The following is a 27,900-nucleotide window of genomic DNA, read 5'->3' as shown; positions in this document are numbered from 1 at the left end:
ATCGGAAATGACGAATGCACGTGCGTTTGCGTTTCTGTACGTTGTCTGACTGTGGTTACTGACGGTAGAGCCCTGCACAATCCGCGGATGGAAGCGGATATCCGCGGGTATCCGCAAGATACATGCGGATTCGGATGAAAATTTTGCACTTTCTGTGGTGTGCGGATCGGATGCGGATGCGAAGGCAGCAGTCGGTAGCGGATCGGATGCGGATATACCGCGTACTGTAATTTTTCCACCAGCACTTTATTTGTATTGCGCGCCCACAGCGAGCGCATGGTCGGGTTCACCTTTGACCATGGACGACCAAGACGGGAAAGGAGGCATTCTGGCGTCTGGGAACCACGTGAGCACCGGCGACGTAGCGTTCCACGCGTTCCAGAAGACTCTCCATATCGCGTTTGTTGAAAGGTTTACCTCTGCTTGTCGTCGTGAGTCCTTTCGTGACAGCATGGAGGCATCCGAAACTATACCAACATGCTTCCGGCGGTCTTTACGCGTCCTTCGAAGCCAGCGGATTTTGAGGATCGGATGCGGTAACGTGTGCCCGGATGCGGGTCGGATGCAGATGCCAAAAATATCATCCGCGCAGGGCTCTAACTGACGGCACGAGGAGCCCGCTGGCTGCTGCTTCTTCTTTTCAACGTGAACAGAAGAAAGAGATTAATAGTAAACACCTTGTAAAGGAAATTGTGTAGACGAAAAGACATATACTACTCTTTGGAATGTGCATCATTTACCTACTTATATCACAAAATCGCGTTGGAAAAGTGATTCAGAGAGCTTGCATTCTACATGTTGACGAAACCAACACGGTCTTTTTCTTCCGTCGTCGCGACACAATGGCTGCACCAGCCTACCATGACCCGTCCTATGGTGAACTCTAGTAGTATAGTATGGTGAGCTAGAACTATAGTTCACCATACCTGTCCATCCGATCATGGTATAATATGAGCTATTTTTCTTTCGTTCGAACATATTAATTGCGGGACAGGCGGCAGCCATGGTGACATTTAAGGAACCCTACCCACGGCTTCGAGATGTGCGGCGTAAGGCACTTGTGTATAATGCCCCAAATAAAAGCTGTCGAACTATAAGTGTATCCATCGTAACTTGTCGTAATTTTTCTTTCCTCAAATTAAAGGGCGAGCGACTACACCTGATTATTCTGCTTTATCAAATTGTGGAGATGACACGTTCGTCAGTCCCACTGTTTACTGCGCATGATTTCTCACGATGGAACAATATCTGAGCGATCATCTTGCACACCACCACCGATAAGTGAAGCGGATTGCAGTAAAGAGCGCCCCATTTTCTCTTTTTTTTTTCTGATTAGTCGGCATCAGACGAGGCCAAGGCAGCCAAGTCTTGTAACGATCAACTAAATAGCCAACATTTTCTAACAGTTTCTTTCTTCTGTTTTGTTAATTGCTTCGAAATTATCTGTGCACACGCATACAGAATACCTGCCATGCTCAAGGAACCAAAATGACCATTAAAAAAGCTAAACAACACAGCTTAGTGGCGGAGGATTGCCTATAAATTGTCACACAGTCACCATTGCCTACTGCCATGCATATTGCAAAGAAATTGTTGTCGACACGTGACGCTGACAGCTGTCTTGCTAAACACATGTTACATCCAAGCCAAGCAGAGTCAAGGCTGTCACTCTTGCACTGCGTTCTGCAAATAATGAAATCCTGCTTCGTACACTGCGTAGTTCAGTATGCGATCACCTTACAACCTGCGTAAGGAAAGTAAGGACAAACGTGGACAACAGCTACAGCAGGTCCTGAAGGTCACTCATTTCCACAACATCTTCTCTCAATTTCATATGCCTTGTTACACCGGGATAGACTATTTCTGGCATTAGGTAATGTAGGTAGTACTTTTTGAGCTGGGGCAACAGGCATCCCAAAACGATGGGTCTTTTCTTATTGTAAGTACCTGCACGTCCGTGGGTGACCCGATCGCAAGCTTGCAATAACTTCTGTTTGTTATATATTAGTTGAGCTTGGATCTGACAAAAGTATTTATGCGATCGCGGCAGGTACAGTGAACCTTCTTTGGAAACACCTCTGTTGTGTCTGTTCTGAACACGTGTGTTTCCTGTGGTGAACTTGAATAAGTCAGAGGTATGCTCACAAATAGCAAACGAACACGTCATGCGGTCTTTAAGATTGCAACTGCGAAGTCACTTTCACACGTCGTTGACGCTATAGTTGAAAATCAAGATGTGCCAAGTTTCCTCATGACACAGCAAATAAAAAGGATTGCTGACTCTGTGTGTTGAGCAAAGGGAAGTAAGCCAAACTGATGCGTTTTATGTCGTTTTAAGTTATGTGTTGTGTCATCGATATCAGAAACAACTACCCCAAAGTCGTGGTATGCGGCCCGCGTAGTTCCTTCGTGGCTCTATGCGGCCCGCGCAGACGAACGAGTTCAGCACCCCTGGTATAGGGTCACAAGGTCTCATGCCCTTCCTGTTAAGCAAGTCCTGGAAGTGAAACAAGACACCCAATTCTAATCTTGCGAGATATTGCTACGGAGATTCGGTCGATAACTTTATTGATATAAAGGCGATAGATAGATGATCGCGCAGACCTTTTGCAACTCCAGGCATCTTCAGCAGAATTCACGGCTGTACGTCGTCAGGAATTTTTCGCTTCCGCGTTTTTCATCAAAAAACTTTTTACAGCATGTTGGAGAATCAACACGGGCCTGTGTAACCCACAACTGAGTCTCTGCAAAAGAACAATGGACAATGGGCTTATTTTTCTGTATCTACTGTCATAAGGTAAGGAACCTGTCTACGAAGGCAGGCCCTTATACAGAGCCCGACACAGGTTTACAGAACACCAGAGCGACGTATTTCTTCATCGCAGCGAACGGGAGTGGACACACTTACTGAGAGGTGCATCGAGTACCTGGTCACCTGTTTGTAAGTCTATCTGCTGCTGTTTGCAGCAACAGTATCGCTCAGATGACTATGTACACCACTCCAGTGTTCCATAAACTTTTGTCGAGACCTGTAGATGTACTGCAACTCTAGCCTATATACATAGGTCGGCGCAATCATGATCGCAATGCCTTATCAAAGCCTGATGATCGCGATCATGAGTGCGATCACGAAGCACTGGCTAGGCTGCCGCGATCATGATTGCGCCGAACTATGCCTATATACTGGAGAACAACTCCACCCCGTGGTCTCTACAACGAACATCATCTATTCCGACGTGTGCTATTCCGCTACTCTAAGCCTAGGTAATTCCCAAGGGTTTGACAGAGTTCGATCCGTGTGATCTGTCCCTGGGCCCAGAATGATGTCCGCCGCAACGCCAACAGCCCTTCTCACCGTAAGGCCTCCCAGAGACCACGCCTCTGATTTCACAGTCCCTCATGGTGCTTCTATAGGTAGCGTCTTATAGATACTGTCTGTGATCTGGTCGTCAAAGACAACGTGCGTTTCATCCAACACCAGGGTGGGCTACCTTTCCAAGTTACCACGAAGCATCGGCGAGCCCGAGACACGGTTCTTGAGGCTGACGCAGTAAACAGTCGTGAAATCGTAGTCCCTCTCGTCCCAGTTTCTGCAGCGACAACGTTGTATCTCACCGTGAAACGGCTGTCTGAGAATGTGCCTGATGATGCGCTTATTCGTACTCTTGTGCCCTACGGATCAGTGAAGGGCGTTTACTTCCCGCTGTAGAAGGATTGTTCGGTTTTCCGCAACCGTACCCACAAAGTTAAGTTTGTATAATATTTAAATTTTCATAGTACATATTGCACCTTGTAAGATATCTTCTTAGAAAATCGTTATTTTGCCGTGCGTACTGTACCTTTCTGTTGCGGTTTGTTACACATACTTGGTTTGATGTCCTGTACATAATGTGTCCTCTTTTTGTTGTTTTTGTTATAAATATTTGGCTGACAGTGTTGCTGTTGCATTTCCCTTACGAGAAGGTTGCATGTTCTGAACTATACATAGTCTGATTTGTACTGGCTTGTGTTCTTTGTAGTTGGTGAGGTTTGCGGCAAATATTTGGCAGAATGTTTTGCTGCAGTACTCCGCCGGCAGAGTATAGTACATCGTTTTATTCATACTTGCATGTTAATACTATAGCAATCCGGTCTTTGCCTGACTAACCTTACTTTGCTTTTTTTTTCTAAATAAACATACCCCCCGTGCTATGTTAAATTACCCTCAAACACCCATTGCGTAGAGACAGTGTAATGGGAATTCATACTCATTGAGGAAATTACTATATTCGTCAGTTACCAGTAGTCTTCATTGCAATGCCATCCCTATGGTGAACATGATAATAGTGAAATAGGAACGATTGTCATCGAATTGCCTGTACTGGACAGAAACACAATAATCTAATACACACATATGCACACAGTCACTCCAGAAGAAGGCATATTCTACTGTAATAAGGTTACTTTATGCCACTATCCGGTGTCGTCCTCCAGGGAAGCCAGACGGGGGAGTTTCTGAGCATCCATGAAGATAAAAGTAACTGTCCCTCATTCTGTACTCCAAGGTGCTCGTGCGTATAGATATGTCAAACAGTTAGGCATACTCATGCTGCTTTCTTGGCAAATTACTTTTACAAATGTTTCGCTTTCTTTCTTTCTTTGCTATAGCGATACAACAGGAAAGTTTTAAGAGAACACTGTGATTCCTAGCATGGCGGCTGAAGCCAAAACTCAGGTTTTTCCCGTTTTTTTTATTAGCGTGGGATGTATTGGCGTTTATATATGGTTGAGTAACTTCAATCACGTAAGTCAAGACATGCTCACCTTCTTCTTTATGTAGAGTGAGACAGTTTCTGCCGAGAGCCACCACTTTCATTCCACTCAGTGGCCCTATTCAACATAGAAAGAGAGCCGATGAAATGTGTAAACATCACTTGTGCGTTAGTATAAAAGTCAACTTTTGTTTGCCTGTCCAACAAGTGATAATATATATTCTATTTTATCACGACGAGCGATCTTTCAGAGAAAAGTGCCTCTACCATTGGACATCAATGTAATGACAAGCACCCTAGTTGCACATAGAACAGCCTGAAATAGCGCCCCACCTCTCCCTGCTCTTCACAATGCAGTACTTATTCGTGGAGGAGGCGCTTTACCTCTATTCCTTCCATATACGCCCTTCTCTGGGGAAAACAACCCGACTTCCCTCTTTTAAGCGCAGCTGCAGCTGTTTTACCGAGTTCTACTGTGTCATAGGAACTCAAGCAAGAACAAGAACGGCAGAGCGATCCTGAGTACGATAAATATAATCTATTCTATCCTGAGGACCAAACCACACCAAACTAAACGCCACTACACGAGTCGAGGAAATCTAAAAGCAAACGGCACGACTCTGATATCGAAACACATATCGCATTCCTCCCGGAGTTTTTTCTCTTTTCCGAAGTGTCCGTCATGGATACCGATGTTGCTTCTAACGTCAGTAACACTAAAGTGCTTTAGCCGGAAACATGCGAAATCTTTTTTATGGATCATCAACTGATGTTTGCGCTTGATTAAGGCTTACCAAGTTCCGAAGGAAATGTATCGCCCGTGCCATTGACCACGACCGTGAAGTTTTTCCTAGAAATAGGAAAGGGTACTCAATTTCAATCTACATATTCATATCACTAAAATGTCAGCCGCATAAATGTCATTTCCGGCGTTGATCGCAGTGGCAAGTCTCTCTTTCCAGGCGATCCTTAGCAGCTATGACTTGTCATATGCTGTCGTTGATGCAGTATCTAGCTTGGAAGTTGTGCACCGATCACCCGAGGCAGTAGGCGTGTTTACAAGCGGGCGATAAGAGTCGACATTACTTGTCGATAAACATAATCTATTGGAAGAGAGAAGTCGATTTCACCGCTTCATGAAAACCGGTGTATATCTGGTTCCATCCGTTGGAGGTAACCCGCAAAGCTATTGGACGATGGAAACAGCTGCGAACTCTTGTCGACGACATTGTCGGTGCCAAGTTTTGATTATATGCACGAGAAGTTCGTACTTCAACAGGCATTCACGTCAACCGTTTATTTCTTATTTATTTATTCTTTTTGCTTTTACCGCAAGTTGGAAGTATGGGAACGATTGAACAGCGCGAGCAGTAGTGGTCGTATGAGCACATCGTCACATACCTATAGAGGAAGAAGATAGTAACTTTGTGACTTTGTGCCAGTACGCAAGTCGTGCGATTGCCAGACTTGTTACACGATGTATATATATATATATATATATTCATTGTTACCCCTTAGTCCTGACGAAGGCGGAGCTTCCGCCGCGACGTCGACGCATCCCTTAACTTTTCACACGTAAATAAATAACTTGCCCCTTTTTCTTACTTTCTATACACTCCTTGTCTGCCTCTCGTTGATTCTAGTACCTATTTCATTGGGCGGTCGCCTACGGTGGAAGCTCCGCCTTCATGAGGACGAAATAGCTAAATGCGGCCACGAGGCTGATAAGGGGCTTTACAATGACGTCACGATCGGTTGGGGGAAATTACCGCAACCTGGCGGTTTTCAGTGAGGTGAATTCCAGGGTGCCTTGACCTCACTCATATATGACCTCACTCCTGAACCTGACACAAAAGCATTCTGGAATTCATCCTATTGACAACCGCCAGGTGGCAGGAATATCCCCAAACCGATAGTTACGTCATTGTAAAGCCACTTATGAGCCTCGTGGCCACATTTAGCTATTTCGTCCTGACTTAGGCAGAGCGGCCAACGTAACGTAGACGTCGCCCCTGACTTTTATAACTTTTAAAGGGACCGGAAAGTGAAAAATAACCCCCATATTTTTGCCCACTGTCGTGCACAACATCGTTGTTTGATAAGACACAGAAAGCATTACTTCTCAATTCGGCATATTTTTTACGTATAAAAATTTGGAAGATCGCCGGAAGATGGTCGGTGCTGCCAGCGAACGGCGAAAAAGAGCAACTTGGGTTTCGGGTCCAGGGCTCCCAGGGATTGGTCAACCCTTACCACGTCAGAGTTAATTTTGTAGAGAACAAAGTTGACACACATTATCTTATAGTTAAACGCCATTTTAAAAATGACGCTCACTTCCATAGCTTTTACGTTAATAAAGCATTCAGCTACTTCGCCGCTACGAGCTACGATCCGCCGCGCCATCTGCAAGGTCATCTGTGTTATCGCGTTTATTGTTTACGTCGTGGGTGGTCATGTTGGTCGCGCGAAGCAGAGACCAGAAAGTATAAGTGAATGACATGTTCGTGGCTGTTGTGTCAATTATTCGAGAGACCTACATATACCTGGTGTAGTTTTGGTGTTGGGGGATGCAAAAATCATGTTCGTTCACCATCGGCGGCGGGCGTTTTCTACCACAAGATTCAACAGGAGAGTGCGCGAAAACGAATGTGGTTCGAAACACGCGGTTATTAGATGTAGCAGTCGTGTCGTGTATGCTGAGCTAATTTTGCTGCAGATGACTACGAATATCCCGTAGAAGGCGAATTGCGAAGACGTAACGAAGCACACTGATGCTCAGTACCCAGTGATTTTGGTTCACCGAGGTGACGAGTTCAACACAACGTCTTAGGTACGTACAGGCGTCACACATGTATAAATTATAATATAGCTATGACGTATTCCATTTAACTTATGTTGTCCTACTTGTCTCGTACTCAACATTGTCAACATCAACAAATTTAATTTTAGGGGCTTTCCAGTGCTAAAGTAGCGCAATACTGCTTCGTGTGTGTGTGATCCAGGCACTCAAGTTGACATGACAAAAATAGCTGAAAGTATGTATGCAAAGTCCATGGATGGAAGCACTAGATTTGTTACGTGTTGCAGACTTTGTGACATTTTTTGGAGTCTTTGGACAGGTGCAGAACATTAGTATGACGTCAACAATAGGAGAAGAAACCGGTGAGTACTACTAGCTTGTTTGAAGGGTACAAGAATACTTCCTGTTGAGGTGTAGTTATGACTTGATGACTAAGGAACACTAATTTTCTAGAAATGCATCCCCTACACTTGAATGCCCAATGAAACAGCGAACGTTCATTGTCTTTGAAGCCCCACTACTGGAATTGTTCAATGTGTAGTGAGCCATGCAAGGTTACCACATCATATTGGTCCTAAATTTGCAGAGTTCCCCTATCTCGGACGCAACTGTCATTTCTTTCTATTACTCTTCTGATCCTAGCTTCTCACAGATTAATGTGGTTCACCATACACTGCATGGGCACTGCCTTTCTCTATACTCATGCTTTCGGTTTCTTGTTCTGTTGAATAAATCTTCACTTGAGTTTGCAGCCATCACGTTGTCTACGGTGTTTGCCCCTCATCTATATTGATGTGCTGTAACGGTATAGCACATCAACATGCCAACAACCAACCAACAACTACCAAAAAACCTTGCCTAGTCCTACTTTTGGATGGAAACTACACGATGTGATAACATCCACATATATAAAGTTTTAGTCGACGGATATTTGCTGTTTTTGTACAACCTTCATTGTACATTTCTTTTGTCTCATTTAGCATGCCTGAAGAAATGTTCTCATCTTCATCAAGATGACAGGTCATTGTTTGATCTGCAGCATTATTGTTCCTGTAATCTTTGCACGAACAGAGAATACAAATGTGAACAAATGGTAAAATATTGTAGAGGAGGTGGTGTCCCTCTACATGAGTCCTGACCGGCGATGATGGAATGTCCCAGAGGGCAGTTGGTCGTGGCCTCACGCTAGGACGGTGCCGGTAGAACTGCCGTGCCAGAGCCGAGCGCGTGGCAGCAGAGGCACGTCTTCGTCATCACACACGGGCCGCCACATCACTCCCCTCCTCAGACGCGGAGCGGTGTAGAGCTAGCGGTTGGGGTCCGCGTCGATACATGAAGAGGAGGAAGACGGGCGACACGTGGAACAGGGACGGATGGTCTTGCGTCTTGTGCTGAGTGGGCAGAAGTGGCGGGATGTACGGTGCGGACAAGAGCTGGCCGGGATGGTTCCAGGGGCGGGCCGAAGTGGAGAGCAGAGTAGGCAGGTAGGCAGAACGTAATGCAGGATGGAGCGACAGAACCGCGACCGGTTCGTGAGCGGTGAGGTTGTCGCGTGTTGAGTGAGGCCAGGAGACAAAAGGCGTCAAGTCGGACCAGACTATTTTATTGACCGTTCTGGCCGGTCGCTCGAGAGGAAGAAGAAGTAACTAGCTCGCATCTCGCGAGCGCGAGGTGGCAGGGCAGAAACAGGGTCATGTGGCCAAAGGCGATGGTGGTGCAGCTAGTGCTGCTACATCATCCTCCCTCCCCTGGAGAAAGATGATGCTGAAGCTGCAGGCTGGACAGTGCGGTGCAGATCCCACGATACGTGCTTGCTTGAAACTGGGCGCAGTGGGAAAGATCGTGATGCGGCTGAGGGGGCGGCTCGATTGTCATGCTGTGCGTCAGGCTCGTTCGAAGAGTCGGAAGATACTTCCAGCTGGGTGAAATGCGCCAGAGATGAGGGGTCTAGGTGAGCGGGCTGCAGCCTATCGATGGGAATGTTGTCCTCGCGGCCATTAAGCTGTACACGGTAGAACTTGGCGTATCGGTGGAGAACTTGAAAGGGGCCGTCGAAATGAGGCTGAAGAGGCTTACGAACGGCATCCCGGCGAACAAAAACATGTGTACAGCTTTCAAGCTCGGGGCTGATGAAGGAATGGCTACGAAGGCTTCGTCGGGTTGGGGAAGGGCAGAGCTGGGACATTGTCAAACGGAGTTGGTGAAGGAATGACGACGGCTCGGCTGCTTCGGGGCGCACAGGATGGAAGAATTCTGACGGCAAACGTAGTGACGTCTCGTAGACGAGTTCTGCGCTGGAGGCGCCGATGTCTTGCTTGAGGGCCGTCCGAATACCAAGCAGTACTGTAGGAAGAGCGGCGAACCACTGGGTACGCTCACGCGCGCAGGAGAGGGAGGCCTTAAGGTAACGGTGAAAACGCTCAACGAGCCCGTTTGCTTGGTGGTGGTATGAGGTGGTTCGTATCCGGTGTGTGCCGAGGTTCTCCAAGAGCTGGGTGAACAGCCTGGCTTCAAACTGGCGGCCGCGATCTGTGGTAAGGGTAGCAGGCACACCGAAACGGGCTATCCAGCCGTGCAAAAAGGCTTCGGCAACGGTCTCGGCGGTGGAATCGGCGATGGGAATTGCTTCTGGCCACCTCGTAAATCTGTCAACGCATGTTAACAGGTATGAATGACCATGCGACGGAGGAAGCGGGCCCACCAGATCGATGTGCACGTGCGAAAATCGGGCGTCAGGGAGCGGGAAGGCTGCTAAGGGTGCCTTGTTGTGCCGGCTGACTTTCACACGTTGGCAGACGAGGCAAGCGCGGGTCCATGCCCGAACGTCGGCGTTCATCGATGGCAATAGAAAGGGGGTGGTGAGCAGCTTCTGCGTGGCGGGGATACCAGGGTGGGCTAGGGCATGCACGCTATCAAAGACAAGGCGACGGAAAAGCTGCGGAATGAACGGGCTAGGTCTGCCCGCGGAGATGTCGCAAGTTAACTTGAGGAGCGATCCGGGCAGAGGCACCTCTTCGAAAGAAAGAGTAGTGGCAGAATCTCGCAGTTTCCGCAGCTCTTCGTCTGACTGCTGCGCCTCGGCGATCTTGGAATAGTCCATCGTCAAGTTCGGAAAGGTGACAGCATCGACGTGCATCCTGGACAGAGCATCCGCTACAGGGTTGTCGGTTCCGTTCACGTGGCGAATGTCGACGGTGAACTCATTTATGAAGGCGAGCTGCCGGGCTTCACGGAGAGTGTAACTGTCGGCAGCCTTGGAGAGGAACGCGTAAGTCAAAGGCTTGTGGTCTGACAGGATGTAGAACGTTCTTCCTTCGACGAAATACCGGAAGTGGCGGATGGCTAAATAGGCAGCGAGCAGCTCACGGCCAAACGCGCTGTAGCGGGACTGCGCTGGAGAGAGCTTTTGCGAGAAGAAGGAGAAAGGTCTCCACTGCCCGTCGATAAACTGCTGTAAGACACCGCCAACAGCATGGTCAGAGGCGTCAACCATGATGTTAGTTGGCGCGTCGTGTTTCGGGTAGACGAGGACAGTAGCGTCTGCAAGGGCTTGCCTGGCAGCAAGGAAAGCGGTGTTCGCTTCTTCCGTCCACGAAAACGGCGTTGAAGATGGCGTGCCGCGCAGCATGTCTGTCAGAGGTCGCAAAATGCGCGCACAGCAGGGAATAAATCGTCGATAAAAGTTCACCATTCCCAAAAACTCTCGCAGCTTACGCAGTGACGTTGGCGTTGGGATGTTGCGTATGGCAAGAACTTTGTGGTCGAGAGGGCGGATGCCGTCTCTGCTGATTAGGTGCAAGAGGAACTCCAGCGATGGGTTGCCGAACTCGCATTTTGCGGCGTTCACAACAATGCCGAACTCTTGGAGACGCTGGAAAAGCGCGCGAAGGTGGTCTTCGTGCTCCTCGGGGGACCCGCTGGCAACGAGGATGTCATCTATGTAGGCAAACGCAAAGGGAAGGCCGCGCAGCACTTGATCCATAAAACGTTGGAAGGTCTGGGGTGTAACGATGGCAGTCTTGGAAACGTCTGAGGGTTCTACTGGAATGTGATGGTAAGCTTTTACCAAATCGACCTTGGAGAACATGGTCATGCCGTGGAGATTGGAGGCGAAATCGTGAACATGCGGGATGGGATAGCGATCTGGCACAGTAACCTTATTAAGGGCTCTGTAGTCGCCGCGCGGCCTCCAATCTCCGGTCTTCTTCGGTACCATGTGCAAGGCTGATGACCAACTGCTGGAAGAAGGCCGTACGATTCCAAACTGGAGCATGTGTTGGAATTCCTTTTTCGCAATGGCGAGGCGCCCGGGGGCCAGGCGACGAGGACGGGCATGCACGGGAGGACCTGTAGTGACAACGTGGTGAGTCACTGTGTGCATCACGGGTCGCTCGGTGTTACATGGCTTCAAGAGGGATGGGAACTCCTGCAGGATGGCGGAGTATGGACAGTTTCCAGCCTTGAAGCGGGCGATGCGGCTGCACACTGAATGTCGACAGGGAACGCCGTTGACGCGAAACCGGGTTTCTGCATCCCAGAGCAAGTGTTTTTTCATGTTCACCATGAGACCGAAATGGCTCAGAAAGTCTGCTCCCAGAATAGGGTACTGCAAGTCAGCCACAAGGAAAACCCATGCGAAGGAGCGGCGGAGGCCCAAGTCGAGAGTGAGGGAATGCTCTCCGTACGTCGCAATCGGCGTGGAATTAACAGCTTGCAGGGTGCGGGACGTTGGCTTGCGTGGTGAACGAAAAAGAGAGGACGGAAGCACACTGACGTCAGCGCCGGTGTCAACAAGAAACTTTAGTCCGGAATTGTTGTCAAGAACAAAGAAGAGGCGGGAAGGACGAGTGCCAGAGTCACCAGCCGCCATATCTAGTGACTGGCTCGGGGATTTCCCTGGAAGGTGCATGGTGGTGTACAGTTGCGAGCCTTGGTGCGGAAACGGCGATGATACCAGCAAATTCCGGCTGGAGATAGGGAACGTCGATGCGCGAAACGGGATCGGCGTGGAGACGGAGAAGGACTGCAGCGGCGGAGGGCTGCGACCTCCAGCTGCAGGTTGGAGATCTGTTCCACGAGCTGAGAAAGGTCCACTGCTTGCGGCGAGCTGGAACAAGTAGCCGTAGGCGGAAAAGGGGGGTGCGAGGCAACAGCTGCGATCTGCGGTGGTGCCATTTCCATGACCTTGTCGGCAAGGTTGGCGAGGTCGTTCAGACTCATGGCGCCAGCGGCGGCTAAAACCATGTAGACATTGGCCGGCAACCGCTGGAGGAAGAGTTGGCGGAGCAGGGAATCGTCGATTACGGCGCTGTCGGGACGGTCGCCGAGCAGTTGATCCTAAAGAGTTTTGATCCTAAAGACCCATTTGGATCTTATGACCTTCATTCCAGGTAGCCTGTCGACCAAAGTCCAAGTGCCCGCATCATGAAGTGAAGTTAGCTTGTCGTCCATTGCTTCTCTCCACTTTGGACTATCTGGTGAAGATAATGCTTCCTGGTAGGTAGAAGGCTCCACCGCCTCTGTCTCCCTCACCTTTCGTAGATTTTCAGTCTCACAATATTTCTTCGTTGTAGGATCAACTTGCAATCGCTGAGGCGGGCGTGATGCCCTACTGGATCTTCGTGCAGGGTTGTCCTCGCTGTTCGAACTGTTGTCCTCACTTGAAGCTGTAGACATTTCGCTGGTGGCTTCAGAGTCCTCTTCTGAGCGAGGAGGGGTTTCTAAGGTGTCGGAGCCATCTACCGCTCTATTGTGAACGGTGTCGTAAAAGGTGACGCTAGGAGCGGTCCTCTCACCGCTGCTGCCTTCTTGTAGGAGTTCCGAACCTCTTCAATGCTCAAGAAACCTGACGTCCCTGCTGACGAAGACAACCTTCCGTTCTGGGTCGTATAGCCTGTACGCTTTCCGGTCGTTACAGTAACCCAGGAAAATACTTTTCCTGCTCTTAGCTTGGAGTTTCGTTCTCTCCTGTGAAGGGATCCATGCGAAAGCCTGGCATCCAAAGACTTTGAAATAGCTCACTGTCTGCTTCCTTCCTATGTACACCTCTTCTGGTACGGCCCCTTGCAGTACCCTCTTACTGCACCGGTTTCGCACATGTGCCGCTACGTTTACTGCTTCCGCCCAGAACTTTTCCGGCAATTTGGCGTCCGCAAGGAGCACACGCGCAGTTTCCACCAAGGTCCGGTTCATGCGTTCGACAACGCCGTTTTGCGCGGGAGAGTATGGTACTGTCTTCTCATGCGCGATTCCTTTTGCCTTGAGAAAGTGCTCTAATTTTCGTCCCACAAATTCACCACCGTTATCCGTCCCGATTCTTTGTACTTTCTCGCCGGTTTGAGTTTCAGCTTGCTCAACGGCGTTCTGTATAACCGACGGTGTCTCATCCTTCGTCCTCATGAAATGAACAGTCACCTTCCTGCTGCAGTCATCTACTATGACTAACATGTACCTGCTTCTTCCGAGGGATGGCGGGAAAGGACCGCACAGATCCATATGAAGCAGTTCTAGTATTTTTTGTCGGGGTACATTCTTGGATGGCTTGAATGGGAGCCTCGTGCACTTCCCTAGCAGACAACAGTCGCAGTTGTCATCATTTGGTGACAGGAAACTCGGGAGTCCACGTACGATCCCGTCTTTGGCCATCACTTTCAGTGTGTCGTAGTTTAAGTGTCCCATGCGCCTGTGCCATCCTGCTGCGGAGTTGTCGTCTGCCATGTTTGCCTGTTCTTGCGGTACCACGACTGCGGCTTGCGTTTTGTAGACTCCTGCGTCCTTTAGCCCCTCAAAAACGAAGTTACCATTCTGATAAACAGTACACTGTTCGCCTAAGAAGTTAACATCCATTCCATTGTCTATCAGTTTTGACACGGATATTAGGTTGTCGTCCATGTTCGGGACATATAGTACATCCTTCGCAGACAACCTGTTGCACTGGCCATTCCTTGTGACGACGTTGAATACGACGGTCCCTGTACCTACACAGTCTATTTCCGTGCCATCCGCTAGAGCTACCTTCTTGGTAGTATCGTCTCTAAAATGGCCACTTCGTGCCATTTTAGTGCCATTCTGAAGTTGCCATGGCGCGACAGCACATTCGACTTCGCCACTCAGTCAGTGAACGGAACACTACCGTCTACCTGTAGCTGCCCAACAAAGGTTATGGGCCCAGAAGCGCAGTCGCAGCTGCAGCAAGAGGAAGGATTTTGAGCAGCCGCAACACTGCTACTGCTTTCTCAGAAGAGATTGAAGAGAAGCGCCGGAAAAGATTGACTGAAGATGGACGAGGCTTCGAAGGGCACCCATGTCGAGAAGCTGGAAGGGTACAACTACCCGACTTGGCGATTCAAGGCGACAGTCTACCTTAAGACGAAAGGTCTGTGGACAGCGATTGAGGACGATCCTCCGGATGCCACGGAAGCCAGAAGCTCTTGGAACAAGAAGGATGAGGAAGCTCTGAATGTGATTGTTCAGGCGCTATCAACTAGCCAAACCACCTGCGTGATTAACCAGACGAGCGCCAAAGGTGTGTGGGACCGTCTGGAGCAAGTTAGTCGAGGACGAGTCCTTGAAAAGAAGTTAGCCCTCCGTCGTGAGTTAAACTCAGCGAGATGGGGCAAGGAAGAAACGGCCATCCAGTATATGCAGCGCATCGAGTCGCTTGGGGAGCAGCTTCGAGTTCTTGGCGATAATGTTGAGGATGCTGAGATCGCATCAATTCCCATTCAATGTCTACCGAAGGTGTTCCATGGAGTTGCGCGACCGTTTGATATTTGTTCGATCTCAGACCTTACACCGGAGAAAGTTAGGCACGCCCTTTTACGAGAAGAACGACGGCGGACCGAAAATGAGACTGCCGACGAAGCCGCCTGCAAGGCTTGTACTTACCACAGGCCAAGGGAGGAACACTTCAAGTGTCACAGTTGTGACAAACACGGCCATGTTGCAAGGAACTGTCGCTCCAACGGCAACGGACCAGCGAGACAGTCCAACTACCGTGGAAACTTCAGAGGACGAGGAGGATCCCGCCCATGGACCAGAGGTGGGCAGTGGCAAAGAGCACGGTTTGCGAGAACTGAAGAGGCAGAACGCCTAGCCGAGAACTTCAAAGACTTCGCCTTGCGAACCACTTCAAGTGATGAGCTCCCTTCAGGCAGAAACACCAGGTGGTCAGGTGGTCCTCGGGGGTCGTCGAGAGGGAATGCTGCCCTCAGGTACCACTTCGTAATCCAGGTCTCCAATGCGTCGAAGTACTTTGTAGGGACCGAAGTACCGCTTCACTAGCTTCTCGCTCAGGCCTCGTCGTCGAATCGGCGTCCAAACTCATACCAAGTCGCCTGGACTGAAGCGTACGTCTTGTCGGCGCAAATTGTATCTTCTTTCATGGACGCGTTGTTGTTGACCAATCCGTAGTCTGGCCAGCTGGCGGGCTTCTTCTGCTCGCTGTGTGAAGTCCAGAGCGTCGTTTTCCACATCACTGGGTTCGTGGGGCAGCATCGCGTCCAGCATAGTCGATGCGTCATGGCCGTGTGCAAGGCGGAACGGTGTGAATGCCGTTGTTTCCTGGACAGCCGTGGTATAGGCGAACGTGACGTAAGGCAGTATTTCGTCCCATGTCTTGTGCTCGACGTCGACGTACATCGAAATCATGTCGGCAAGGGTTTTGTTTAGGCGTTCGGTGAGCCCGTTCGTTTGCGGATGGTACGCCGTTGTCCTCCGGTGAGAGGTGTGGCTGAGTCGAATGACTTCTTGTGTTAGCCTGCTTGTAAATGCCGTTCCCCTATCGGTGATTAAGGCGGTTGGAGCTCCGTGCCGTAGTACGATGTTCGCTCGATGAAGAACTTCGCCAATTCTGTTGCTGTGCCCCGTGGAAGTGCCTTAGTCTCAGCATAGCGTGTCAGGTAGTCGGTGGCGACGATTGTCCAACGATTTCCGGAAGACGAACGTGGGAAGGGCCCGAGTAGATCCATCCCAATCTGCTCGAACGGCGCCGACGGCGGTGCGATTGGCTGAAGGTACCCAGGAGGTCGTACCGGCGGCGTTTTTTGTCGTTGGCATTCCCGGCACGTCCTTACGTAGTGGTGTACGGTCTTGGCCAGTTTTGGCCAGTAGTACTTTTCCCTTATACGGGCCAGTGTCCGGCTGTATCCCAAATGACATGATGACGGTTCGTCATGGCAGGATTCAAGAATCTCGGTGCGCGTGTCTCCAGGCACAACGAGAAGCCACGTAGCGCCTTGTGGTGCGTGGTTTTCTTTGTAGAGAACACCATTACGTAGGGAAAAACTTGGGAGTGATCTTCTGAAGATGGGAGGAACATTGTCGGCGCGGCCCTGCAGATAGTCGACGAGTGTCTTCAATTCGGGGTCGTTATACTGCTTGGTAGACATGGTAGTCACGCTCATTAGACCGAGGAAGGCGTCGTCGTCCTCGAGGCTGTTGTCCTGTCGCTGGAGTGGTGCTCGGGACAGGCAGTCGGCGTCGTTGTGTTTTCTTCCTGACTTGTAAGTGACGGTTACGTCATACTACTGTAATCGGAGACTCCATCTCGCTAGGCGTCCTCAGGGGTCTCTTAAACCAGCCAGCCGGCACAGAGAATGGTGGTCTGTTACCACCTTGAACGGCCGTCCGTACAGGCAGGGGAATGAACGTGTAGTATAATGCTATTGTTGGGAAAAACTCACGTGACCTCAAGCGTTGGGCCAATCGTTGGACGTCGGTTGAGTAGCTTTTTGCTTTGCTTTTTTTTGTCTCCCTGGGTGACCTGTGACGCTGGCGAGGCTTTCCCTTTCCCATCTGTTCTCTCCCTCTCCCCCGCTTTGGCGGTTCGGGGCAGTTCTGGGTGGTTGTGGATCTCCGTTCGCGTCGAGTGAAATAAATAACAAAATGTGGAAGCGTTGGCTGGTCTCTGTTACACAAAGTGCTTTATTTTCCGGGATAGGTATTTCCAAAGCACAAATATGAAGTCTGCTGTAGCTGTGCACAACACGAACATGATGTGAACATTGTTTCTGAAGTTCGAATGAAATGCCGAAGCAACTTTGCATTCACTGATAGCTGATGTCTCACGTGGAAGATTTCACAGTAGAACAACAGTATATTGGCTGCACAGGCACACACATTCAGAGGTCCGGCATGACAGAGAACGTGTCCATATTGCTGCTTGTGTAGGCCCCTGGTTGATCCGTCACAAACGAAATTGTGAAGCTGCTACGCCGAAAGATGATGATCCAACCACTCTGAGTGTCATCGTGTCATATCCATTCTACTGTATCCATGCAGATGCTATTCTGAAGAAGATATGAGTTGAGTGCTTATACCTGAACAAGAAAGATAGGGATCAGAAGTGTGAAAACCAAAAATTCTACCTGCCACAGGTGCGGCGCTATGTTATGCTAAGCGGCAAAATAGAATACGAACTGACTTACCTGTCATCGAGTGAGTAGCGGAAAAACACAGTATTCGTCCTCCTTGAATCGTTGTCGCACCAAGCAAGCGAAGCACACCTGCCTTCCGCTTATCTACCACTCAATTGACTTGCAGAAGTATCCATGAGGCACCGAGTTTTTCAGAGTCAGTATCGACAACATGTTAGGGAAGGACACTAAAAACCATCCAAAGCGGTACCGGCGTAGATGCTCTGCTTGCGTCCCTGCTGCACCCAACACATTTGGAAACTTTGCGGCGAGTTGCTGGAGTTGCTCCGGCACCGCCGACACGGTCGCCGGCTTGAGCGCGCCATGGAAAGTTCATAATTTCAAACCAACCAATGAGCGCTCGCATACCGGGGGAGCGGCCTCAGGAGCCAATGGGCACGTGACGGTTGAGAACTCGCTCTTCGACGTAAAAATTCTGACGTTTCATGACGTTTGATGACGCGAAAAGCTCGCAGCGCCTCACTTTAGTCCGCAAGTGAACTCGCGAGTTTCATCCCCTTGGTACAGGTAGGGGCGCAACTTTGTGATGGCCCATATGAGTGCAAGGCACTTTTTTTCGGTCGTCGAATAGATCTTTTCTGCCTTGGTTAGCGTTCTGCTTGCGTAAGCGATGACACGTTCGACGCCGTCGTGAAGTTGAACCAGCACGGATCCTAGACCATCGTTGCTTGCGTTGGTGTGTATTTCTGTTTCGGCATTTGGATCGAAGTGGGCCAGCACGGGTGCGGTCTGTAGACGCGTCTTCAATTCATCAAACGCCTGTTGCTGGGCTTCACTCTAGATAAACGTGGATCCGTCCTTCGTGAGGGCATTCAGGGGTGACGCAATTCTTGAAAAGTTCGGAATGAACCGTCGGCAGTAGGCGCAAAGGCCAAGAAAGCTTCGAACGTCTTTCACGTCAGAAGGAACACGGTAATTTGCAATGGCCACCGTCTTCTCGGGGTCGGGGCGTACGCCGTCGCTGCTCACGAGATGGCCGAGAAATCTGATTTCCTCGTAGCCGAATCGACTCTTCTGAGGCTTCAACGTCAGCCCTGCAGTTCTGATAGCCTCGAGGACTTGCTTTAGCCGTTCAACATGTTCTTCGAATGTTCTTGCGAAGACGACAACATCGTCGAGGTACACCAGGCAGGCTTGCCACTTTAACCCGGCGAGAACTCTGTCCATAACACGTTGGAACGTCGCTGGTGCTGTGCAAAGGCCGAAAGGCATAACCTTGAATTCGTAAAGTCCATCCGGAGTGACGAAGGTAGTCTTCTCACGGTCCCGTTCGTCGACTTCAATTTGCCAGTACCCTGTCTTGAGGTCCATGGAAGAGAAAAATTATGCGTTTTGAAGGTGATCGAGCGTGTCGTCGATGCGCGGTAACGGGTAGACGTCCTTGTTCGTTATCTCATTGAGTTTCCGGTACTCGACGCAGAGCCTGAGTGTTCCGTCCTTCTTCTTCACTAGTACCACCGACGATGCCCACGGACTGGTCGACGGCTGGATAATGTCATCTCTTAGCATCTCTTCTACTTGCGTTCGGATCGTTTCTCGCTCTTTGCAGGAGACCCGGTATGGCATGCGGTGAATTGGACGGGCCTTTTCGTCGACGATGATGCGGTACTTCGCAATGGGCGTTTGTCTTACTTTCGACGATGCAGCGAAGCAGTCACTGAAATCGTTGAGCATCTGGAGAAGGGTTTGCTTTTGAGTTGAGGGTTTACGTCGAAATGTTCGGCCTCGTGTTCCGTGGTGACCGCGATGCGAGCAGTGCCCATCAGGCAAACATCCATGGTGGAGTATTGGTCTACGATGACGGCTATCTTCGTGCCGTTCGCCAGGTGTTGTGGCTCCGGGCGAAAATTTGTAACCAGGAGTTGGAATATTCCGTTTCTTACGGGCACAATTCCTCTTGCTATCCCAATTCCTCGTTCGAGGAGAAGTTGCGTGTTGCCTTCAGCCAACAAACAGCCAGTCCGTGCTCTCTCGCACGTAGCGGTCACAAGGACTGACGACAAGGGAGGCAGGTTGACGTGCTAAGTCGTCACGGCGGTTACGTCCGTGTTTGCGCGTTTCTTCGCGGTTATTCGTGCCCACCACTTGTCTTCTGCTGTTTCCGGCGTTTTAAAAGAGATAACTCCATTTGTGAAGTCGATAAGTCTGAAGTAAGTCGATGAAGTCTTCGTTTTCGACTAGTAAGTCCATTCTGAGTATTATATCCCGTGGGCAGTTCGGTAAGACGGCAAAGCTGACGACGTACTGGATGTCACGCACTTGTATGACTGCCGTGCATCGGCCAGTCGGTGTTACGACGTGTCCACCAGCAGTGCCGATGTTAGGCTCATCCCACTTCGTTTGCACCTTGCAAAGCTTCTTAACCAACCTACCACTTATAACAGAGTCGTCGGCTCCGGTATCGATTAACGCGATCATCTCATGGCCGTCGATGAGTATTTTCAGGTTATTGGTAATTTTTGGAGAGTTGTGTTGCGCTGCGTTGCTGTTCGTCGAGTTGGAGGAATTGTAACTTGTCATCGGTCCGCAGCTTCACCTCCCGGAGTTGCAGTCTTCAGTTTTCCCGGTTAGGGCTGCGCCACACAGGTCGTCTTGTCGGTGACGGTGAACGTGCTCTTCCTGGCGACCTGCTGCGGTGGGAGACGCTCGGGGACAGGTCGCGTCGCGAGCCAGCAGAAGCATTCTGCTGCCGTAGATAGTCTTCAATTGCCGCGGGGCGACTACCGCGCTGGGGGCGGGGGGCGTCGGGTGGAAAACCGGGAAGGCCAAGACGTCGGTAGGGACATCGGCGATAGACATGGTTGGCCTCTCTGCAGTGGTAGCAAAGCGGTCTGAAGTCGGGAGTCCGCCAAACGCCCGTTTTGCGAAACGGCTGAGGGTGTGGCGGGACGCTAGGAGTAGGTTGGACAGGCCGAGGAGGCGTCCAACGGTTTCCGTAGTACGACGGACGAGTAGGTGGCACCTGTCTCACAGCGGCGGAGTAGGTTGGTCTCGGTACTTCGGCGTCGGGGTTGGCGGTTGATGATGTCTGGATTGCCTGGATTGGAAAAAAATCGCTAGAGAAGTCGGCCCATGTGGAAAAATCGCCAAAGAAGTCGGCCCAGGGCACACCGAGCCCGTCGGCCTGCAGGTAAGCATCCTGACAGCCCCTCACCTGCGCGCCACCCACGGCGCGCTAAAAACAATAATAAAAAATCGCTTGAGAGGTCGGCCCAGCTATTGTTCTTGAAGTTACATACATCCTATCAGAACTTTGTAATTAAAACTCCACTATGGTGCTCACGTATAATAATGTGAAACTTTTTATAATAAAACTTGTAATTTTGATTGTAATGATATTGATTAAAAATATCTTATTTGATTAAATGTGCTATCCCTTCTGCTTAATTGAAAACTTCCATTAATAATAAAAAATATTGTGTATGATGTGTGATACCCCTTCAATGCTATTGCATCATGCCTGTAATAAGTATAATCTTTGTTTGGTGTATTGTGTTTCTTCTGCATCAGGTTTTTTGGCTAAGTTTTTCTCCTTCACACAGAGTCATAGCATAATTTCTGACATTAATGACCTTAATAAATATATTTTCACTTGTAGTTTTGTGTATGGCTATCCTTTGCATGTAAACAGCCTGCTGCACACCCGTTGTAGATGAAAAAAAAATAGGGTTGAAGTCGGCACAGATTGAAAAATGACGAAAGAAGTCGGCCCAGGCTGAAAAATGTGAGGGGGTAAGCGCGCACGCGGCCCTCCCCCCGCCGATAAGCGCGCGGACAACCCTCCGCACACGCGCCGCGCGGGAAAAAATACGCGAACGACGGTGTCGCAGCCCTGGTGACCATGTTGTAGTTTCTCATGCGGTCTCCCCCGACATACCCATATACTACTATCGAGTTATTGGTAACCAGTTACACCCAACAACGTGGAACGCATGAACAACTTGAGGATCCGTATGACATCTGGTGTAATCGTTCTACCCTCTTTAAGAAAATAGAAGGGAATATCTGTGCACCTTTCCCAATAGTAGGGCAATATACACACAATTCGAGAACTAGCAATGCACAATGTAGTGTGACTCGTACCTTTGAAGACTCGAACCTTTAGAACCGTGCAAAATATCAATGTATCAAGAAGATGCCTTTTCTTATACATTGGCTTTCTTGCTATGAAGGCCCCTTATTATGAATACCCGAAGTCCTTTTAAAAGAAAAAAACAACACAGCATATCAGATTGTTTTGCTTTCACGCAAACATCACAGCGCTATAGGTTCATAGTGTTGTAACCGAAGTGCTGGGTGGATTCTGAAAGTGGAAAATAGCTTGAGGTCAGTGTTACACTGACAAAAGTACACCACACCATAACACGCCATAACAGGCACGCCACACGTACACCACACGTACACAAGGACACGTACACCACACGTACACCACACCATAACACGCACACGTTATTGAATACAGATCAAATAGCTAAACTTCATGCTGTCAGCATGACAAGATCCGGTAGAAAAAGCTTGACCATCATCACTGGCTCTGAGGCAGAGATGTGGTGGTGCACACTTTAAGCACGCTCTGGAAGTGGTCCTGCATAGAAGATCAGGCTAGCTTACATTCACTCACAATTTGAAACCAATTGAGATATCGTGCGTCGATCATATTACGCAAACAGATTAAGGCGGAATAATTTATTCACTTCGGATTTTTTTTTTAAATTTAGAATGACTACAAAAACAAACCTTCAGCGGAAGACCCCAGCATTCCAATTTTTGTAGACATGCAGGACTTGGAAAATACAGCTCCAGCACGCAGTTGTCCTGAGAAATGGTTATATTTCGTATAACATCACATACACAATATACACACGATTCTACTTTACTCAAGCATATTTTCACCAAAACATAGTCCACTATCCTAAAAGCAACGCGAAAACCGCGATGGATCACTGAAATCGAAACTATGTGATGCTGTGTTTCCAGTTTCGAGGGAAGCCTTCTAGAACGGTACAGTGAGTAACGTTTATCAATGCGAGGAGTACCACAAGAATAAATAGCACTTACTCTTCGATGAATCACTTAAAAATGTCGCAATTCTTCGAAAGTATGAGGAGCCCGGCCGGACACATTCATTACTCACAGCGAGGGCGACGGGGACTCGAACAGTGCAAACAAGGCTCAGGAACATCATTGGCAGATTCGGAACTGTCGGTCACGTGATTGCAACACTCGGTGCCTGACAGTCTAGGAAGAGAAATCCGTTGCCGCACCCCGGTCATGTGACTGATTATCGTGAAGTGACCAGATCAGCATCGGGCAGCGATCCTATATTTTGGTCACATGACCAAGATCAGTCCAGACCGGGAAGTGATCACTGCACCGTCGGGGGACTAACGACCTTCTAACCATCTTCTCTTGCGCTCCACCTCCTCCGTTCCCCCACCGCTGGAACCCAGGATTCAGGCGCCGAAGCCCCCATAGGGTGCCCATTCTTTCCCCGAGGGTTTGTGCTGCCTCGGAAGTATCTATCTACGTTCCGCGGTACAGGTTCCGTGAACTGAATCACCAGCCACCGTGCCGCGTGACTTCAATGCTCATCATACGGCCTGGGGAAGCCGTAGAATGGACGGACGGGGAAGGAGATTGTTTGGAAGCAATGGAGACTGTTGACATGTGCCTACTTAACAACCGACAGCCAACTTATATGCGATCACCAACGTCGCTCGATGTCCTGGATATTTCCTGGTGCTCAGCAGACATAATTCGTCACTTGTCGTGCGCTACCGATGTCGACACCCGAGGTAGTGACTACTTTCCCTTCTACATTTCGCACGAAAGAGTGCCTCGGTCACCCACTACTGGATTGATTCCTTTCCCAGACTGGAGACTCTTTCGTGCCCGCCTCCGAACATTTGTGTACACCGGTATGTCCCCAGAGGCTCTGTCGCAAGGCATTCGTGCCGCCATGCAGAACGCGGTTGTCCAGTCTAAAAGGGTAACAGGTCATGTCGGTCATTCAGCAATTAACCACCTTAGAGCATTACGTCCCCGAGCAGAGAGAACGGCTTCCCGGACTGGGCATCTTCCTGATATTGTGGCATACCGGATGAGAGCTAAGCTAATACGAGAACTTAAGAACGAAGACCAGAAGCGTTGGCGTAAGTTTTGTCAACACCTTTCACCGTTTGAACCCGCCACAGAGATTTGGAGGACAATTCGACCTTTGAAATTCTCCCTTTCGATTTTGAAGGATGCGCCCCTACAAAAGAATCCTCTCGCGGCATTGGCTATGGTTAAGGGTGTAGACGAAACCACGCTAGTGGCAGATTTCTAGGTCGTCCTTACGACACTGGGGGCTGCCTCAACGCCTGTGGTATACAACAGTTTTGTCCAGAGCTTGACGACAGAAATCGACCAAGACTGCCCCCGCCCGCCGGACGTTATGAACCGCGACTTTACTCTAATCGATCTGAAGACTGCGTTAAAACTTGTGAATGTGCGATCGTTCAAAGGACCAGATAAAATCACCTATGCCGCACTGCGAAACCTTGACGAGCAGTCATTCCAAGCTCTCCATCATGTTTATAATACGTCTTGGCGACAGGGATCCGTACCATCTACATAGAGGGAGGCACTAGTTGTTCCCATCCTGAACCCAGGCAAACCCCAAAATGCCCCATCCTCCTTACGCCCTGGGAGTATGACAAGCTGTATGGGAAAACTGATGGAGAGAATGGTCTTACATCGCCTCGACTGGTGGCTCGAAAAACAAAGTGTGTTCCTTCAAGAAATGGCTGGATTTCGTCGCCACCGAGGCTCCATGGATCCAGTTCTCGACCTCGTTTAGTCTCTACAGTCGCACGACACTCTCTACAGCACGACGCTCTACAGCACGACGCTGGCGGCTCGTGCTCATCGGCGGATCGTTGAATCGGTCTTCCTGGACATTAAGCGCGCGTATGATACCGTCTCGCACACATGTGAGGCTCCACTGGTTGCGTTTTTTTGGCGTATCGGGTCGCCTCTTCAGCTGGCTCCACGATTTCCTTACGGACCGAACTGTTGCTGTCCACACATCCCACGAACAAAGCCCCAAGCACCATATTCATCAAGGCGTACCTCAAGAAAGCATTCTCAGTCCTATACTCTTTAATATGGCAATGGCAGGACTAAAATCGATACTGTGGGGAATGGATGTGCTGCAATGGTGTGCAGATGCCACTATTGTCCTTGAGGGGAGCTGTGCATCATCGACTCTGAGGGACAGTCTGGTAATTGCCTTATGCTTGGACATCACCTATGAGCTTATGTGATCCACCCTCTGATATGACTCCCATGATGTGCGATCAGTTATGATGTCTGATCCAATTTGACTTTTTTTTTCTTTCCTTTTGTTAGGGAGTGTTCAGCAAAATAAACTTCATGATCTTCTTTATTTGTTTTTTAACTGTCTCATCACATTTTGCTTTTGATTGCTGTTATCCTGAATTTTGTGATCACAACATACCCCACAGGGTCAAGCACCAAATTGCTATGTCTGCTACGCACTGGACTACTGTGGCAAAAAGAAATAAGTAGTGCACCATTTCACAAGCTACTCCACAAAACTGGTGAATTGAAGCGTTTTGAGTACGAGACATGCAAAGTGATTTTCGAAACGCGCACTACACAAATTCAAAACGATGACTTGTGCATCACATATGCAGTCCAGTCACCGACATCACACCTCGTGCTTCCGGCGAGTGCACGCGAGAACAAGAAAAAATGCGGAAGCTCTGGTTGTGTTTATTCACACTTACAAAGAAAAACGGGAAGCACAGAGACCGAAAGCGTCTATATCTGCTTTCGTTCTGTTGAACATCCAGAGAGAGCTTCTGCATATTATCGCGAATGAATCTGCACAGATGAGTTTAGGAAACTGTTTTTTTTTTTCCTTTGCCAAATAAGTTGCCCCTGTGTGTAATATTCATGACAACTGGTTTCGTAGGCTTTCTCCGCTTTGGCATTTTTGATTGTGATGGACGCTTGGTGCAGCCCTTGCAAACTTCGTGATGTTTACACTCTCCTTCAATGCACACCTGCAATCAGTCATAAGAAGATGTAAGTACTGTTATTCAGGAGGTCCCGTGGGAACTGAGCTGCACAACAAATACATGCGTTCAAGTTAGTGACATGAACTGATAGCCAGCGTTGTCCCGTCCGTGTCCTTCTTCTCTGCGTCCTTAACAAGCGCTGTTCTTATCCAGGGAAACACACCATCAACCTCACTTCTGAACCCTGCTTACCTTTGTATCATGTACATCTGTAATACACTCAAGAGCTACCACAACTGATGCCGTTCAGTTGCGTTTGTGCTCTTATGTACGTGACAATCAACGGTAGATTGTGCTCAAACGATCAGGATGTCACTGAAAGAAGTAAGTTTCGTCAAGTGCGCCCACCCGAGAAAGAGAGAAAAAAGAACTGCAGTTATTTCTCTCCGGCTCAAACACACATGCACAAGAACCGCATGTCGAAAAGCTCAATCGCAATATTAGATAGCATCAGATTACATTAGATTACTATAGAGGACAGCCCCCTAATTTCTTCAAGCTTGCATTTTGCATACAAAATGCAAGCTTGAAGAAATTAGGGGGCTGCACACGCAGGAGCAGTCCGCCACTATTTCGGCGCATAAGTTAGTTTGGTGTCCTTTTGGTCACTCTTAGCAAATTGGATACTTTAATCACTCTAAAAAAGAAGCATCGCAAGGTAACATTTTCTATGAGTATGAGGGGAAAACTGAGAGAACGTTTGTAAAATATGTGGGAAAGTGACTCGATAACAGCTATTGCAATCGTATGGGGATATTGTGAGATAATCATATAAGTAGCACGCGTGTTCCCTGACACTTAAGTTGTCAGGAACAAGAACCGTTCCAGTACCGCACGCATGGACCGAACCATTTCCAGGACCGCACATGAACGCACGCCCACCCTTTGCATAAGGCTAGGCAGTCCCGCCTGGATTCAGCGACGACCTCCTCGGAGTCCTGGGTCGTCACAGATGTTGAGTACCAAATCTGGGAAGGATTCCCATGGAAGTGACCACGAGTTCTGTCACGGAAATTATATTTTCGGGGAATTTTCTCTTCAAAAATTTCGAAATTAGTCACTACGCACAAGAGGGACAGAGCGGAGTAGTTGGTACATGTTCGTGTCGGCTTCCTGCAGCAATAGACGCGAACAAGGAGTTAGAACATAAATGGGACAAACCACCTTCCTGTGTCAGCTCACCTTTCTTATCACTCACTAACCAGGAAAAGGACTCACCTCACTGCAGTCACTGCGGAGCTGTTGAAGATCTAGAGCACATTCTTCTCCATTGCCCACACTACCAACCTTCTGGAACCGTTCTCTCCGGATCCCTTAACGAGCTAGACTCTCGTCCCCTCTCTCTCACTAAATTGCTTGCTCCCTGGCCGCATCCAGCCCACCAACGCTCTGCTCTTAAGGTTCTCTTCGCCTTTCTGGACACCACAGGACTTCCATCCTTATTGTGATGGGGCTCGTTATTTCATTCCCCGTATCACCACCAGCAGTGGGGTAGAGTATCGCACCTGGAGATGAAACTCACCAGTCATCATCTCGTAATAAAGTTGTTGTTTTTTGACGGTGTACGTAACCCTATTGAAAAAACCCATAAGTAATTCATATAGGTCCTGTGTAAAATTATATAGGATGCTACAGGATCCTTATGGGTTATTTAAGAAACTATACAACTCCTGTGTAGGTCATTATGGGATCCTATACGAGTCCCTGCAGGAGTCATGTAGGAGCCATAAGGTTCTATATAACTCCTGTGTAGGCCATTATGGGATCCTAAACGGGCCCATGCAGGAGTCATGTAGGACCATGCAGGACCCATACGTTCCTACATT

At 49.1% G+C, this 27,900-nt stretch overlaps 1 protein-coding gene and 1 long non-coding RNA gene across 3 annotated transcripts in view; both read right to left on the bottom strand.

The window, feature by feature from the left end:
• Positions 1-2,615: 2,615 nt before the first annotated feature.
• On the bottom strand, positions 2,616-5,634 carry LOC135365952 (uncharacterized). The gene is made up of 3 exons (XR_010414034.1): positions 5,546-5,634; positions 4,804-4,869; positions 2,616-2,744 (listed from the first exon to the last, which is right to left on the bottom strand). It is a non-coding gene; the product is annotated as an uncharacterized LOC135365952 (long non-coding RNA).
• Positions 5,635-17,457: 11,823 nt separating this feature from the next.
• LOC135366473 (venom metalloproteinase antarease TserMP_A-like) overlaps positions 17,458-27,900 on the bottom strand; it is an 83,978-nt gene continuing 73,535 nt past the window's right edge. The window contains exons 18-21 of one of the 2 annotated variants that reach the window (XM_064599183.1): positions 22,725-26,059; positions 22,071-22,572; positions 17,979-21,024; positions 17,458-17,870 (exon numbers count right to left, since the gene is read on the bottom strand). In XM_064599183.1, coding sequence (XP_064455253.1) covers positions 25,892-26,059 — 168 coding nt within the window. In that variant the 3' untranslated portion in view covers positions 17,458-17,870; positions 17,979-21,024; positions 22,071-22,572; positions 22,725-25,891. Of the gene's footprint in view, positions 17,871-17,978; positions 21,025-22,070; positions 22,573-22,724; positions 27,580-27,900 lie in introns of those variants that run through there. The other variant, XM_064599184.1, reaches the window with a different exon arrangement.

This window comes from Ornithodoros turicata, chromosome 8 (genome assembly GCF_037126465.1).
Source record: "Ornithodoros turicata isolate Travis chromosome 8, ASM3712646v1, whole genome shotgun sequence".
Classification (NCBI taxonomy): Eukaryota; Metazoa; Arthropoda; class Arachnida; order Ixodida; family Argasidae; genus Ornithodoros; species Ornithodoros turicata.
This window is presented reverse-complemented; position numbering and strand designations above follow the sequence as displayed.